Here is a 16,024-nt window from a genome sequence, read left to right as displayed (position 1 = left end):
TTTAAAGACTTTTGGATTTCCAATGACACACAGAAGCATAATATAATGTAGAATAATACAAATTTTGGAAAAAATTGACTGAAACCAATAGAAAATGAAATAAGGCATTAACAACGGTATGCTAGGTGGTAAGATCACGAGTGATTTAAATATTTTGTTTAATTTTTTTATTTGTATAAGATGAACAAATTTTATATAAACAGATATAAGAGCTTTAATACTTCCTACTTTACCCCTTCCCTTCTTTCCTATTTTTCCTTTTAATGTTTACATGACATTTTTTCAGTTTCAAAAAAATAATCACAAGCATAATCCTATACTAAATAAATTACCCAACAAGTAGTAACTACTGGTCCTCAGGAGTATTGACAAGGGCGGTGAACAGTAAGCAAAGCTCAAAGTGTCAAGTTCACTCATCCATAACTTTTTTTGTACTCCATATTAATGAACAGACTAGGGAAAATATAAGTTTGTCTTTCTGGAACTGTTTTATTTCGCTAAGCATTAATGGTTTGCAGTTGTGTCCTCTTTGTTGTAAATGATAAGATTTCATTCTCTTATTCAGCTGAATATTATTCCACACTTGCTTTATCCAGTCATCCTCTGCTGGACATCTGGGTTGATTCCCTATCTTAGCTGCTGTGAACTAAGCTGCAATACAAATTCATGCAAAACATGGGGGTAAAATAACTTTGATATGCTGATTTCATTTCATTTGCATATATTTCCAGGTGTAGGATGGCTGGGTCATTTGGCAAATCTATTTTCAGATCTTTGAGGAATCTCCATACTGCCTTCCATAATGGTTGTGCTAGTTTATATTGCCATCAACAGTGGATTAGCATACCTTTTCTCACACATCCTTACCAGCATCGACTGGTTTTGGATTTCTGTATGCTAGCCATTCTAACTGGGGTGAGGTGAAACCTTAGTTTGTTTTTTATTTACATTTCCCTGCAGTGATCCTGAACATTTTTCATGTGCCTGTTTGCCATTTGGATTTTATCCCATGAAAAATGCCTGTTCATGTCCTTTGGAATGTTTTATTGTTGCTGAATTTCTTAAGTTCTTTATAGATTCAGGATATTATTCCTTTTCAGTTGCATAGTTTGCAAGTATTTCCTTCCATTTCATCAGTTACCTCCTTGTTTTGTTAATGGTGTCCTTTGCAATGCACAAGATTCTTAGTTTGATGCAATATTATTTGGCTTTTATCATCTGTGCTTCTGAGATTTTTCTGAAGAGTCGTTGCTCATGTCAATGTCTCACAGGGTTTCCCTAGTAATTTGATAATATCAGATCACATATTTAAATCCTTGATCTATTTAAAGTTGATTTATGAATAAGCTTTAAAGTCTAATTTTCTCCCTAAAAATATTTCTGTAGTATCTATGTTTCCTAAAATGAGAACTTTTATACTTTAAAAAAAAATCATGAAAGAAAAAAGAATTGTTTTTCTTAGAACCTTTTTGGGGGAAAGTAAATGGGGAAGTCTTGGAAAAAATCCTTAAGTCTATGGAAAATGTAGCATAAATGATGCTTATTTTGGTACCAAAAATGTTTTGAAATCTAGGCATAATGTTTTCCCCATCATGTTACTTCCCATGAACTTTTTGAATACTCAGTGTATTGCCTCTCACACAATCACTTTCGTCAATCCTGTCAGGGACAGGGTTGTATAAAGGAACATAACTAGATGAGGAATCGGTTTTGCCCTTTTTTTTTGGAACATTTTACCATAATCCTGGTAGGATGAACAAACTGTTCAAACTAAATGTTGTGTTTTAAAGGTAAGAAAAAGTAAAAACACCAGAAACAAGAGAAAGAACATATTTAGCTGGATATGGCAGAGGAATAAATATTTGAAAGACAAGATTTTTAAACACAAAACGAACTCCTAACCTATTTATTTATCCATTCCTTCTGTGACTGTTTCCTGGAAGGTGACTGTTCTGGGGGCTCTTAGGATTCTAGCAGATAGATAAACAACTGCACATTCAAATATGGAAAGTGGCCAGCTCCCTGAGGACCCAAGGCAGGAGCGCGGCTCTATTGGGAAGGAAAATCTAGGTAATCAGGGGAGTCCAGGACTCCCTCCGGGGAAGTGACATCTGAGCCGAGACCTGAATGAGGAGGAGCAGGCTGCTAAGTTCCAGCGAGAATCCTGCCAGGCCGAGGGAACCTAAAACTTTATCACCAGTTTACTCAGAGGTTCTGGTTACTTTAAATCACTGAATTAAAATTGGTTTACTAGATTTTACCCATAAGTCATTACTGAACTCCTATGGAAAACCAAGGTGCCTTTAAACAAACAACAACAAACAAGACACATTTTCTTGTAGTAGGAATAGAAGTCAAAAGGATTCTGGAATGTAATTCCACTTCTTCCAAAGTTCTTGTTATGAAGTACTTTATGAAAGTTCTTGTACAGGCAGTACAAAACAACCTCCAACTCAAGCAGCAATTGAAATCGAAACTGTTTCTTAGAGATCCGTACCCGGACTTCTGTATGATAAATATGGTGTTAAAAGGTCTTTTTTTTTGGTGTGGGGGGGTGTTCAGGACATCGAAGTAGAGGGTACTGAAAACTTCTGTTAACTATTATTCAACAAGGAAAACCAACACACACACCGCAGAAGCCTCAGCATCTCTGCCAGTGCCATGGGGTTAACGAAGCACCAGGCTCACAGGGATGCGGTGAGTGAGGATTCAAGGAAGTAAGAGCAGGTTTAAAATACACAGACATCAACTGAAAGCTCGGTGGGGGGGGGGGGCCTGGACTCCAAGCTCTCACCCATGCCTGCTCACAGTGCTTGTTAATCACAACGAGCTCACAGAACTATGTGATGGTTGCTGCAGACAAGGGCAGAGCTTGCTTCAAACCCGGTACGTCTCTCTTACTGGAACCTGGAAAGAGCACAAATCCAGCAACCCCCAGAGGCAACAGGATCACTGCTGTACCAAAGACGGACACCAGCCAGTATTCCCTGCCTGATAAGACCAAAGCGACACCCGCTTCCGCTTACATGTCAAGGGTGGTTTAAAACCTCCTGCATGTTTTTTTTTTTTTTCCTCGTCTTTCCTGCTCCTCTGTAGCTCCCTTCTCCATGTCTGTCTTTTCACTACATGGCAAAGAAAGACCTGGGGACGGAGTTTCTTTGAATAAAAGCCATCTATCTTCTTTTCTGTACTCAGCTGATGCGTTCCTTCATGTGTGGTCGGTGAATCTAACACTATCCAGTGATGCTTTCTAAAGAGGTTAAAATAGTGCTGGCAAGCACACGTTGGAGTTAATCCTTGCCAGCTGCTCCTGCGGGGTGCATCTCAGCTGACTTCCCAGAAGCCCAGACGCAAAGGGGCAGTTGGTGGCAGGAGCATTTCACGGCACATGCCACACTAGCTCACCTCCAACGCAGTGCTCAGCCAAGGGCTCAAAGAGGTCGAAAGTTGAAGTGGCTCCATCAGACATGGTGATGAACTTCCGGTGCCCGTAGGGGTGTGGTGACCTCACCCTGCCCATCTTCCCATACAAGGCCGTCTGGATGTGTCCACTCTTCCCCCAGATCAATGGTGGAATGTACCTAGGAAGGAAGTAGAGGTTAATTTTCCCTAAAATTCCTCCAAAAAATGCTCTGAAACAACAAAGTTTAAGCAAAAGCCCTTCAACTTCATAAACTTTTGTCCTGACAAATTCTGTACACTAAGCATAAACATGAGGGTTCTTATTTCTTTTCTTTCTTTTTTTTTTTTTTTACTGGTCTTACATCCATGCCAGGACTCACCCCTTTTGCATTAATACATCCTGCATCCAATTAACTTCAGAACTCAACCAGGTCATGCTTACATCTCTATTTCAAATTTTAGATATTAAGTGATTCCACATTGATTATTTCCACACTACAGAACAGAAAGAAGTACTACACAGTGAATATAGTCTAACTTGACAGGGCTAACCTTGAACTAACGTATATGAAACAGCACTATGCACTTGCTAAAGTCTCACTTATTTCCCTTGCCCTAATAAGACAGGCCACAGCTTTAGTCATCACAGCACTGACCACACCTGCTGTTTGCAGCACAGCAGCAAGGCCTATGAACTCTTGCAGGAGCCTGAGGGCAGGCAGGGAGGAGCAGCCCTGAAACTCCGGGAGAGCATGCCGGAAGGACAGAGCCGGGGAAACGCTTATTGGATTAACAAAGGATAAAGGCTTGATAGCTTAAGCAAGACAGGATGCCTCCCAAACAACTGTCCTTTGTGAACATGTACAGTGGCTCTTGGCCTGGATAGAAAATGCAAAAATCACAAACTAGCCCAAGAAAGTACTTCAAGCTGCAACTGAGAAATGACTCTGGCTCACGAACACAGAACAAGATGAATGCCTTTATTGAAACTATTGGGATTTCTCTCTCATGGCCTTTCACTCAAGCTTGATGGCTGCAGGAGCTTCATTTTACGTAAATTAGAGGCATAAACTACAATTACAGACATGACATCAATCTTTCATCCCTCTATGATTGTTTCACAGTGGTGTTTTAATACTAATTTGCCTCGGTCTATCGACTAATTCATCCCCATAACTGCTCCAGAACCAGATGATTTGAGAAATTCTTTTAAAAATTTACTGTGTGTGTGTGTGTGTGTACTTAGATAAATCTACACAAAGAGAAGTACATCAAGCCAGTTCCTGGACAAGCTTCCTCTTTGGCATTGAGAAGGGACACGAGAGGCCCTAAGTGGACAGTGAGTTACGGGGGAAAAAAGGGCTGGGGGATTTTTCTATTTTCTGTCTCTAGCCCTGCATTCTAACTCCACCTCCCCTTACAGGTCAATCCAGTACACCCATTTTCTCATGATGCACCTCAGTCTCCTACTTGATGGGGGAGAAGGTGCCACAAAAGCCCCACGTGGAGATGCCATGAAACAATTCCCAGAAAAACCTCACACGCATTAAACCCTGCCCAAGCTCCACCCAGCTCAGTTCAGGCAGCCCCTCCCATAATGGGCACCGGTGGCTGGCAACCTTGCCCTTTTGAGCCTTTCTGCGTGCTCTCCTCACACGCAGGCCTTTCTGGAGCTTTCTTGGCAAGCTTTTCTCCATAAGCATTTGCCCGCACTCACACCTGAATGTACTCACTTGCTCACTTTAAATAAATCCTGCTCTCATTACTGCAATTTATGCTTCTGGTCTGAATTGTTATTTCATGCAGGGGAATGGAAACTGGGGAACACATTCAATCTCTATATAACAGAGGGAAGAGTATTTTAAAATAGCGGGACCTGAAACTGCTCACTGGCATTCTACCGCAGGCTCAAATACCTGCAGAAGCTGTAGCATTTGGAGAACAGACCAAAGAATTTCTAGCAATTAAGTGGATAAAGCCAGCAAGAGAAAGCATGCTTATAAAAGCAGTATCAATTGGGGCCTGACACTAGCCTAGTGGTTAAAGTCCTTGCCTTGCATGTGACGGGAGCCCATATAGGTGCCGGTTCTAATCCCAGCTACTCCACTTCCCATCCAGCTCTCTACTTTTGGCCTGGGAAAGCAGTCAAGGACAGCCCAAAGCCTTGGGACCCTTGCAACCATGTGGGAGACCCAGAAGACACTCCTGGCTCCTGGCTTTGGCATCAGTTCAGCTCCAGCCGTTGTGGCAGCTTGGGGAGCAAATCAACGGATGGAAGATTGTCCTCTTTGTCTCTCTTCCTCTCTGTATATCAGATTTTCCCAATAAAAATAAATCTTAAAAAAAAAAAAAAGAACCAAGACAGTGAACTTTTACAAAAAAAAAAAAGACAGGGACTGGCACTGTGGCATAGTGGGTAAAGCCAAAGCCTTGGTGCCAATATCTCATGTGGGTGCTAGAGATCTGGCTGCTCCATTCTAAATCCAGCTCTCTGTTAATGTGCCTAGGAGAGCAGTGAAGGATGGCTTAGGTTTTTGGTCCCTTGTATCCACTTGGGAGATCTGGAAGAAGCTCCAGACTCTTGACTTTGGGATGACCCAGTCCTGACTGCTGAGACCATTTGGGGAGTGAACCAGTGGATGGAGGTCATCTCTCTTTCTCTATGTTTCTTCCTCTCTCTGTATAAATCTGACTTTAAAAAAAAATCTTGGGCCCGGCGCGGTGGCGCAAGTGGTTAAAAGTCCTCGCCTTGCACACCCGGGATCCCATATGGGCGCCGGTTCTAATCCCGGCAGCCCCGCTTCCCTTCCAGCTCCCTGCCTGTGGCCTGGGAAAGCAGTTGAGGACGGCCCAAAGCTTTGGGACCCTACACCCGTGTGGGAGACCCGGAAGAGTCTCCTGGCTTCGGATCGGCATAGCATCGGCCCGTTGTGCTCACTTGGGGAGTGAATCATCGGATGGAAGATCTTCCTCTCTGTCTCTCCTCTCTGTATATCCACCTTTCCAATAAAAAAAAATAAAAATAAATCTTTAAAAAAAAATCTTAAAAAATATGGGTGTGGGTGTTTGTACAGTGGCTGGGATGCCTTATCTCCCATCAGAGTGTCTGAACTCAATGTCCACCTTCGAATCCTGACTCCAGCTTCCTGCTGATGCAGATCCTGGGAGACAACAGAGATGGCTCAAGTGACTAAGTTCTTGCCACCCATGCTGGGGTTGAGTCCCAGGATCCTGGCTCCAGCCATCGTGGCACTTGGAGAGTGAACCAGCAGATAGGATCTCTCCTTTTTCTCCCTCTCTCAAAAAATGTACACAAAAAGATTTAAAAAAAAATTTGTACCATAATAATGTGAATCCAGCTATTGACATTTGGTTCCTAACCCCAGACTCAGACTTGGGTAATTGTGTGTGTGTATATATTTTAGGAAGTAACTGACTCAGAATTACCTGGGACTTTCTCAGCTCAACATTATTTCAGTTGCATATAGGGAAACTATCACATTCTTTAATTTTTGGATGATACCATTGATGAAAACTGATAAAACACTATTTCTAATTTAACTTCATAAACATACATTCATCTGGGTTTAAAACTGAATTTTAGTGCTGATTGCTGTTTTCATTGTATGATTTTGGTTATATGATTATCTACAGATCCTCAAGAAAAAAAATAGAAAATTCAACAGAAAATGTTTCTGGTCACAAGGTTGAGGTCAGGGAGGAAATATGAACTCAAACAACAGAATATTTTAAATTTATATATAAACACTGAGATGCTGTTACAATGGTGCAAAGGGCAATGGGATTTATTCCAATTACCCAAGTGGGGACATGTCTGAAAAAAAATCTCTGTCCATCAGGAGCTAGACACCCCTCCCTGTGCATGTAGGCTAGCCTGTGACCTGTTGGGTTGGTGGAATGCGGTAGAGGAATTGTTATGCAGATCCAGGCCTGGCTCTTAAAGAGACCAGACAGATTTTCCCTGGACACTGACCACTAGGTTAGAAGCAGGAGGATGGGGAATGGCATTGGGCATGAGAGCTATGTACATTTTTTTTTTAAAGATTTATTTTTATTATTTTTTTTGTATTGGAAAGGCGGATATACAGAGAGGAGAGACAGAGAGGAAGATCTTCCATCCGATGATTCACTCCCCAAGTGAGCGCAACGGTCGATGCTATGCCGATCCCAAGCCAGGAGCCTCTTCTGGGCCTCCCACGCGGGTGCAGGGTCCCAAAGCTTTGGGCTGTCCTCGACTGCTGTCCCGGGCCACAGGCAGGGAGCTGGAAGCGGGGCTATGTACATTTTAAACTTCACAGGCCCTGCAAAAAGGCCTTCTAAAAAATGGATTAGTTTACATGACTAAACCTAATGATGCATAGGTGTGCCTGTCTTCCTCATCCTCATCAGTAACTGGTACTATCAACTTCTGAGATTCTGGCCACCTTAAGGGTGAAAATGGGCATCCCGATTCATATTGTGTTTGTTTCTTAAGGATGAGCCAATCCACAGCTAAAAAAAAAAGGTTTCTGGTCTGAATTGCATTTCCCCAACTCACACATCTATTTGTCATTAGTACTTTTTTTTTGTGAATTGTCTGTTTACACTCTTGTCTATTTTTATTACATGTCATGTTTTTCCTTTTAAGTATTACGTTCATTACTCTTAACATTAAGCCATTATTATGTTATAAATGCTTTATTCCAGTCTACTGCATATTTTAATTTTGTTTTATCTTGCATAATATATCTGTGGTTAAATCTGATAGTTTTAAAAATTCAAACTTTGTGTTTGTAGCATGTTTTTAAAAAGAGCTTTTCTAACAACCAATTATAAATATATTCCTCAGTGTTTCCTTTTATTACTTTCATAGAGCTTGAGAAAGAGAAAGACTGTAGTTATGGTCATAATACATGTAACAGACAAGAAACTGATCACTGATCGATTTCAAGTTTGTAGGAAAATTTAAATTAAAAAAAAACCTAATGAAGATAAAAATTAATGTGTTCTACTTTAAAAAAAAAAAAGTCATGGAATTAAATAGTCAGTAGAATTTGTTCCAGAAAATATTTTCTTAAAGGAAACCTTTGATGTCAGCATAACTCTAATGAAAATATTTGTATTCAAAATACCCTTGGATTTAGCCGCTCCCGAGTCTGGTCTCAGCAGGAGTGTAAATGAGTGGAAACCGATTTGTGCTTCCTTCCGGTATGTTCCTCTTTCCCAGCCTAACCTGAGGCAAGAGACTTGGGACCAGCAAGGGAGAAAATAGGAACCAGCAAGTAAGGAACTGGGCCGGGGAGCTGATCCCAAATGTAGCTATAGTGGCGAAGGCTGGGCAGGCCGTTGGCTGGGGAGCTCTGTGGGGAGCAACCAAGAAGTCTTGTTTCTCCTCCATAACATGGAGACAATAAGCCTCACAGTTTCATAAAGAAAAGAAGGATTGGAAGAAACAATTGCCATGAGAATGACATACATGCCAAGACAAGTGCCACTGGAATCTTTCAAAAAGAAATGACATCATCTGGCATGAAAGCACGAGTCTTTCCCTTGGTGACTTAAAACACACCAAGGGAGTTTCCCCAGTAAACAGAGCTCCTTAACTAAGGAAGTCAGGGAAGTTCAAGATACTAATTGTGGCTCTAGTGCCAGGAATTCATTCATCTTTTTTTCCGAACCCAGAACATGATAAATAAAACTAGTATTTAGCTATAGCATTTCAGAGTTTTCAAAGTCCTTTTAGTATATGACCTCATTTGTCTCTGATAACAAGTTTGGCACATTGGCAAGAACTGCCACCCTTGTTTTACTGAGGGGACCCTAAAACCATGATTAAATGGCATGGGCACAGTCATATATTTGTAATTACCATCAGAATTAAGATTGCAACTGAGGCCTTCAATGCTGTGTTCCTGGCTTATCTGATGGACAGAACAGACGTGAGAACAAATAAATGCTTTCATTCCAGAGATTCCCATAATTTTACTAGTCACTAAAAAAAAAATTGTTAGTTCTCTAAAAGTAATGCAAATGTAGCTTAACACATCTTAAATAGCTGACAGCCAGGCTCTAGCTTCAAAAATCTACACAACAGCACAATGCATTTTGGCGTTGGCCATTTCTAAACCTATTACCCACACCAGGGTGATTTTCAGCAACATGGGGGTCCTGGGTAGTCGTTCCTGATGTGTCTGCTTCTGTAGAAGTTGGTGAATGAGGGCTTCAAGCCAGAGGCCAGCAATAAGCACAGGATGAATAAACATGGATCAGAGGGAAATCAGACAGGACTAATTTTTAACTTCAGTTCTATTCTTCTTGGGGTCATTCTGCTTTCATGGTTGGGTCATGTCTCATCCATGGCTTGGTCTTGGTCACTAGAAGGTGGAACTATCAACGTAATCAAGCTACGCCCTCAATACAATCATGCTGTGCCCTCAGTGTAATCAAGAACATCTCTCAGAAAGGAACACGCTGTCTCTTGCTGAGTGGAGCCTGGACAGCTTTCTCCCAGCCTAGGCAGCTGTGGAGATGGGCAGCAGCTAAGCGACAGATGGCTTTGGTAGCTTGAGGCCATGTTGTGAAATAACAAAAAGTGGAAAACACAACAACATGTCTCTAAGTACCAAGACACAATAAGATGCTCATTGTTGCAGTAGAAGCACAAAGGTCCTTGGGCTGCCTGGTTCCCAATTCACACACCTGGGCCTTGTGCTTTTCTGAGTAGAGAGCAGCAAGATTAGCATGAATGAATCTGGATATATGGAGCTGAATGTGTGTAAGTTAAATACATTGCAAACTCATTAAGTACCAGGAAGCATATGAAAGTAATACTTAAATATTCCAATGTTTAAAAAAAGGAGTTCACCTTTAATTTATCCCTTGGCTAAATGCAAAGGCACTGGAAAGCAGGCTCCCAGCCCTGAGTGGTCTCTGCAGGATTTTTTAAAATATATTTATTTTTAGTGGAAGTTCAGATTTATACAGAGAAGGAGAGACAGAAAAATCTTCCATCTGCTGGTTCACTCCCCAAGTGGCCTCAATGGCTGAAACTGAGCCCATCTGAAACCAGGAGCTAGGAACCTCCTCCAGGTCTCCCACATGGATGCAGGGTCTCAAGGCTTTGGATCTTCCTTGACTGCTTTCCCAGATCACAAGTAGAGAGCTGGATGGGACATGGAGCAGACAGGATATGAACCAGCACCCATCTGGGATCCCAGTAGATGTAAGGCAAGGACTTCAGCAACCTAGGCTACTGTTCCAGGCCCTTCTGCAGGATTCTGTCAGGCACACGGGGCCCCCTGGGATGCCTGCATATGCACCTGGAACTCATTCTCAAGTTTATGTAAAAGTTTAGATGAGTGGCTATCTTCTTGAGGGTCAGCAACGCAGCTCTTCAAGCACAGCTTGAGCCATTGGCGAGCGCAGCTCCTGAGTCTATAGGCCCTGACTGTTCCCCACACAGGCTGCTCAAGTCTGCATCTTGGCTCTGCCACCTTACACTCCACCACTTAGACTCCCCTGGCCTTTCACAAAGCTCACGTTTTGGCAACTGGGACAAAATGCAGAAGAGTTCTCATAGCTTTCTTCAGTTTCTAGAGAAAATGTCCATCTCAACAGGCCCTCTACCCTGCTCAAAGCATGCTTATAGATAAGAAAAACAAACCTCCATCTCAGGGAAAATACTTGTTCATGAAGGAGAAAGGTTTTGAGACCAGCATGGATAGAGAATGCCTAACCTAGCTGATGCTGTCAGCACTGGGGACGAAACCAACGACACTGTCAGGACTGAGCCAGCAGTAAGTAGGTCTTCTTGCGATACTTATTCAATAAAATTTAACAAATGTGGTGCTAGGGCCCAACACAATGGTTTAAATACCTAATCCTCCACCTCTAAGTGCTGGGATCCCATTTGTGTGCTGATTTGTTTCCTAACCACTCCACTTCCCACCCAGCTCCCTGTTTGTGGCCTGGGAGGGCAGTTGAGTATGGCCCAATGCCTTGGTATCCTGTATCTGCGTGGGAGACCCGGAAGAAGCTCTTGGCTCCTGGCTTTGGATTCACTCAGCTCCAGCTGTTGCAGCTGCTTGGGGAGTGAATCATCATACAGAAGATCTTCCTCTGTGTAAATCTGACTTTCCAATAAAAAAAATCTTAAAAAAAAATCATAGTCAGTATCTTCCCAAAGATGATAACCAGGAGAGTGATGATGATGAGAGCAAGAGAGGATGGAGGGGTTTCTGGAAAACAGATATGGTGTCTGACTGGGGAAGCATTGCTAACTCTTTGCTGGGTCAGGATAGCTATCGCGATGAAAATCAGCAATGAAGCCAACACTGGGAGTGATGTCTTATAGCAGTTTCAGAAACCGGAGAACTGCCCTTGTGTGCATGTGTGTGCGCATGGTGAGAAGAGAAAGATGCGAAGGGCTGGTCCCCTGAGGTTTAGGCAATGTTCCTACCACAGACCTGCTTCTGTTCTGTTTCTAGCCTCTCCCCTTCACTCAATCTGGCTGACTTGAAGCTAGCAGATGAACAGAAGTTGTTGGGAGCCCATCCCACTGGCCTCTTCCTTTTCCTATAGGACAGTGTCCCCTTTCCCCTATCAAGCCTCTTCTTTGCACGAGGTCCACATGTGGAGGTGGGCTCTGCACACACACACCACACCAGTCGTCCTGCTGTGGGGTGGGAAGGGGTGAACTGAGACAGGGAAAAGATTTCATCATTAGCTTCAAGAACAAACAGCTTGGGCCTTTTATCTCAAAATGGCAGTGGCACACTCAGCTCTCCAGACATCATTAATAGGCTCATCAGAAATATGCTTTGAACACAGCATTTTTCCCACTGGAGGCAAATGCTCCTGCGCAGCTGCCACACATTATGTCCTCGTAGTTGCCGGGTGTTCTATTCCAGAATCGCACGATTTTGCATAGGAAAATTCCAGCACAAAGATGTTTCATTTCTACCCGAAATGACCAACAGTGACCCGAGGAAACAAGGGAAGTCATCTTCTGTGCCTGCAACTGTTTCTAAATATGGGACAGAGGCCAGTGGGCTTAACAGGCACTTCTGTGACCCCCCCCCCATGTCACAATGTGCAAGTCATAAAACACAAACGTTAAGCAGAATAGGCCCATGAGTTTTAAAGCCACTCTTTTTTTGCTCTAAGCTCAAAGAAAACTCTTGTTTTTATATTCACATATTCAGATGCATACAGTTCCAAAAACAGCAGTTAGAATCAGCCATACCACCCTCCCACGCATGGATATACATGCAGTCTCTCCTCACACAAAACTGGACCAGACTTTCACAATATGCTTAGGTAAGGTTATCAATTATTAGTAAATTTCAGAGCTCTACCATGCCATCCATTAGAAACCAATCCTGGGGCTGGCATCATGGCTCAATCACTAAATCTTTGCCTTGAAAGTGCCAGGATCCCATATGGGTGCAGGTTCATGTCCTGGCTGTTCCACTTCATCTAGCTGCCTGCCTGTGGCCTGGGAAAGCAGTAGAGCATGGCTCAAGGTCTTGGCATTCCACATCCATGTGCGAGACCTGGAAGAAGCTTCCTGGCTCCTGACTTTGGATTGGCTCAGCTCTAGCCATTGCAGCCATTTGAGGAGTCAACAGATGGATGGAAGGTCTTTGTCTCTCCTCCTCTCTGTGGGTCTGATCTGCCTTTCTAGTGAAAATAACTAAAATTTAAAGACAGAGAGAAAACCAGTCTTGCAAGCAGCCAACTGATGTTAGTTGCTTAATTATAGAATGTCATGAAACTCCGGAGCTAGGCTATCAAAGTGCTAAGTGCACAGCTCCCAGTAAACACAGATTTGATAAAACTGCCTGCACTGACCACACAGGTCACCTTGACTTAGTCTCGCTTGGTACCTCTCTCCTGTCTGGAGGACTGGCACCTATCTGTCAATGGTGTGATCTCTGTACAACTCAGAACTGACTGTTGGTTGCCTCCCAGCCTCGAAGCACTTCACAGTTGTGCCAGAGATCTGGGAAAGGGAGGGAAGTTACGTGTTGGAAAATCCCATCATATTTACCACTATTCTCTAATGGGACAAACTGGAATATTTACATGGAAACTTTTCGATTATTTATAAGAAATGCCCTTGTAAGAACATTTTAATAGATTACAAAAATTAAAATGTTGCCCCTAAAGGTTAGCAGTTGATACCACATACCATGAACCTTACAATCTGCCAATGGTATATGTTCAGATTATCATCAAAACAGAAACAACTGAAAATATGTCTAAAATACATTCCAGAAACACAGAGGGAAAAAATGAGGTATTCCAATAAATGAAGAAAATACTTTTGTGGTATACACTAGACATACGCAACCTTGGCATCCCATATCGGAATGCTGGTTTAAGTACCGGCTGTTCTGCCCTGGATCCAGCTCCCTACTGACGTGCTGGTGAGGACAGTGGAACCTCAGCTTTTGGCTCTAGGTTCAGGCCCATCCCAGTCACCACTGTGGCCACAGGATGGAAGCTCTCCCGCTTTTTCTCTCACTCTTCTTTTCCAACAACTAAATCTTTCAGAAAATGATGTTAGGTGATCTGATACCAGCACAAATTCCAGAAGGATCAAATATTTCAAATTAGAGATGAAACCGTACAAGTGCTAGAAGAAATTACAGAATTTTAAAAAGAAAAGAAAAGAAACTACAAGCAGTAAAGAAGACCTTTCTAAGGAAAAACAGAAATCCCAGAAGCCACAAAAAACACAAGTGAAAAATCTGACTTTGTAAACATTGAGAAAAGTCTGCAAATGTCACTGTGGGAAAAATTCAAAAGAGAAAAGACAAACTGAGAACAAATATTTGCAATTCATAAAACAAAGGGCTAATTTCCTGAGTACATAAAGAGCTTTTTTAAGTCACCAAGAAAAAAAGATCACAGATCACAAGAAAATAACCAGAGGCTACCTAAATAGATGGCTAACAGAAAAGGAAATAAAATGGGTTCTTACATGTATAAAAAGAAGTGCAGCTTCTTCCATCAAAGAAATTACAATTAAAATCACAGGGAACAGATATGTTTGGCCTAATGGGTTGGCAAATATCAAAAGGTAGGAGAATTTTTTTACGTTGACAAAATTGTAGGCAAACAGCCCTGTCTACAGGGCTAGAGACGTGGGAGAGAAGTAGGTGTGAGGGCAACAGCTAACAAATGTTCCATGCACATCTCTGACTTAGCAATTCCACTTTCTAGAACCGACAATGTGCTTCCCAATGTACGTACAAAATGATGCATTGTGGTCTTATGAAAGCAAAAGATTACAAATAAATGAGGCCTAATGAAGACTGATTAAACAGATTCTCCGGGGTTACGGAACACCGAACAACCATGGCATAAATAGAGCAAGTTCTTTCCATACTCACATGATGTTACACAAGAAGAGATGAAAGGATGGATGTAAGATCCTCCTGACAGCCAAGGCCACACTGAAGGAAAGGACAAAGTCATAGACTTCCCTGGCTGATGAGAGAACCAGTGGGAAATGTCAGTGGAAGGGAGCGATGCAGCTGCCCTGGAACTGCCAACGAGAGGAAGGCAGCCCCGAGCAGTGGACAGAAGCCACGGTGGATGGCGGGTGCAAGGGCAGCCTTTTCCTATGGCATGTGAACACTGAAAAGCATTTCCTCAAATGGTTAATAATCCGATCTTGGCAAAAGTCAGAGCAGCTGAGGCCCTAGATTTCATGACTGCCCACGGGAAAGAACGCTTCAAAACAAAGCTTGTCGCTCTGTACAAACAAAGACAAACATCAAGGCCAATGGCTGATGTCACCGCTTAGCATCAAGAATGAAGTACAAGTGTTTTTCGCAAGTGTGAAAAGCATATTCAGAGTTCTCTGGAATACATATAAATTTGAAGCAGCTACAAGAGATAAAGATTTCAAAAACCTTCATATATCTTTTCCATTTTCACAAAACTTTTTTTGGGGGGGCTCCTTTTAACCTGTATCTATTCTAAAACAGTATTTACAGTTACAATAATGATACACAGATATGACTTTACTTTTTGCTTTTTTTTTTTAGCTTATCCTTTATTTTCACAAATAATTATTAAACTATGGGTGTCTGCATACGAATCTGTTTACTAGCCAACTAGTTAAAGGAGCCAACTTTAGCCAATGCCTTCTATGGACAAGTTACATGAGTTAACTTACCCTTTAGGGCAACTCTTTCCATAGGGAAGCTCCCGTCCCCTACAGACCAGCAAAGTGAGACAGAGGGCTACTAGATACTGTGCTCAAACGCCCTGTTTGTCTGACCCTATGGCCCACATTCTTTACCCGGCATCACACTGTTGTGGGCTCCAACATGGGGAGTCTCTGTTCTCACTGTTTATCACGGTATTAACTATATTGGTAGCATAAATTCACTTTGTTTTCAACTTAAAAAGTCAAACAAAAGGCTTCATCCTTCTCTGCTTCTGATCCCTGTTTCTGAGAGACAGGCTTTTTCCAACTCCCTTAGTTGTCCCCTCTATTCCTGTGGCAGCCTTCCTGGAAACGGCACACTCATCCCACTGGCCCTTCAACATCATCTATTCAACTTCCCACCACAGACAGTGCTAACTCTTTTTCTTTTTTCTTTTA

General features: G+C 42.3%; 1 protein-coding gene across 3 annotated transcripts in view; it reads right to left on the bottom strand.

The window, feature by feature from the left end:
• LOC121168261 (monoacylglycerol lipase ABHD2) overlaps nucleotides 1-16,024 on the bottom strand; it is a 101,814-nt gene that overhangs the window by 41,470 nt on the left and 44,320 nt on the right. For all 3 annotated transcript variants that reach the window (XM_040998182.1, XM_040998184.1, XM_040998183.1), the window contains exon 4: nucleotides 3,406-3,581. In XM_040998182.1, coding sequence (XP_040854116.1) covers nucleotides 3,406-3,581 — 176 coding nt within the window. The remainder of the gene's footprint in view (nucleotides 1-3,405; nucleotides 3,582-16,024) is intronic.

Source organism: Ochotona curzoniae, unplaced genomic scaffold, assembly GCF_017591425.1.
Source record: "Ochotona curzoniae isolate NIBS_2020 unplaced genomic scaffold, NIBS_Ocur_1.0 patch81, whole genome shotgun sequence".
Classification (NCBI taxonomy): Eukaryota; Metazoa; Chordata; class Mammalia; order Lagomorpha; family Ochotonidae; genus Ochotona; species Ochotona curzoniae.
This window is presented reverse-complemented; position numbering and strand designations above follow the sequence as displayed.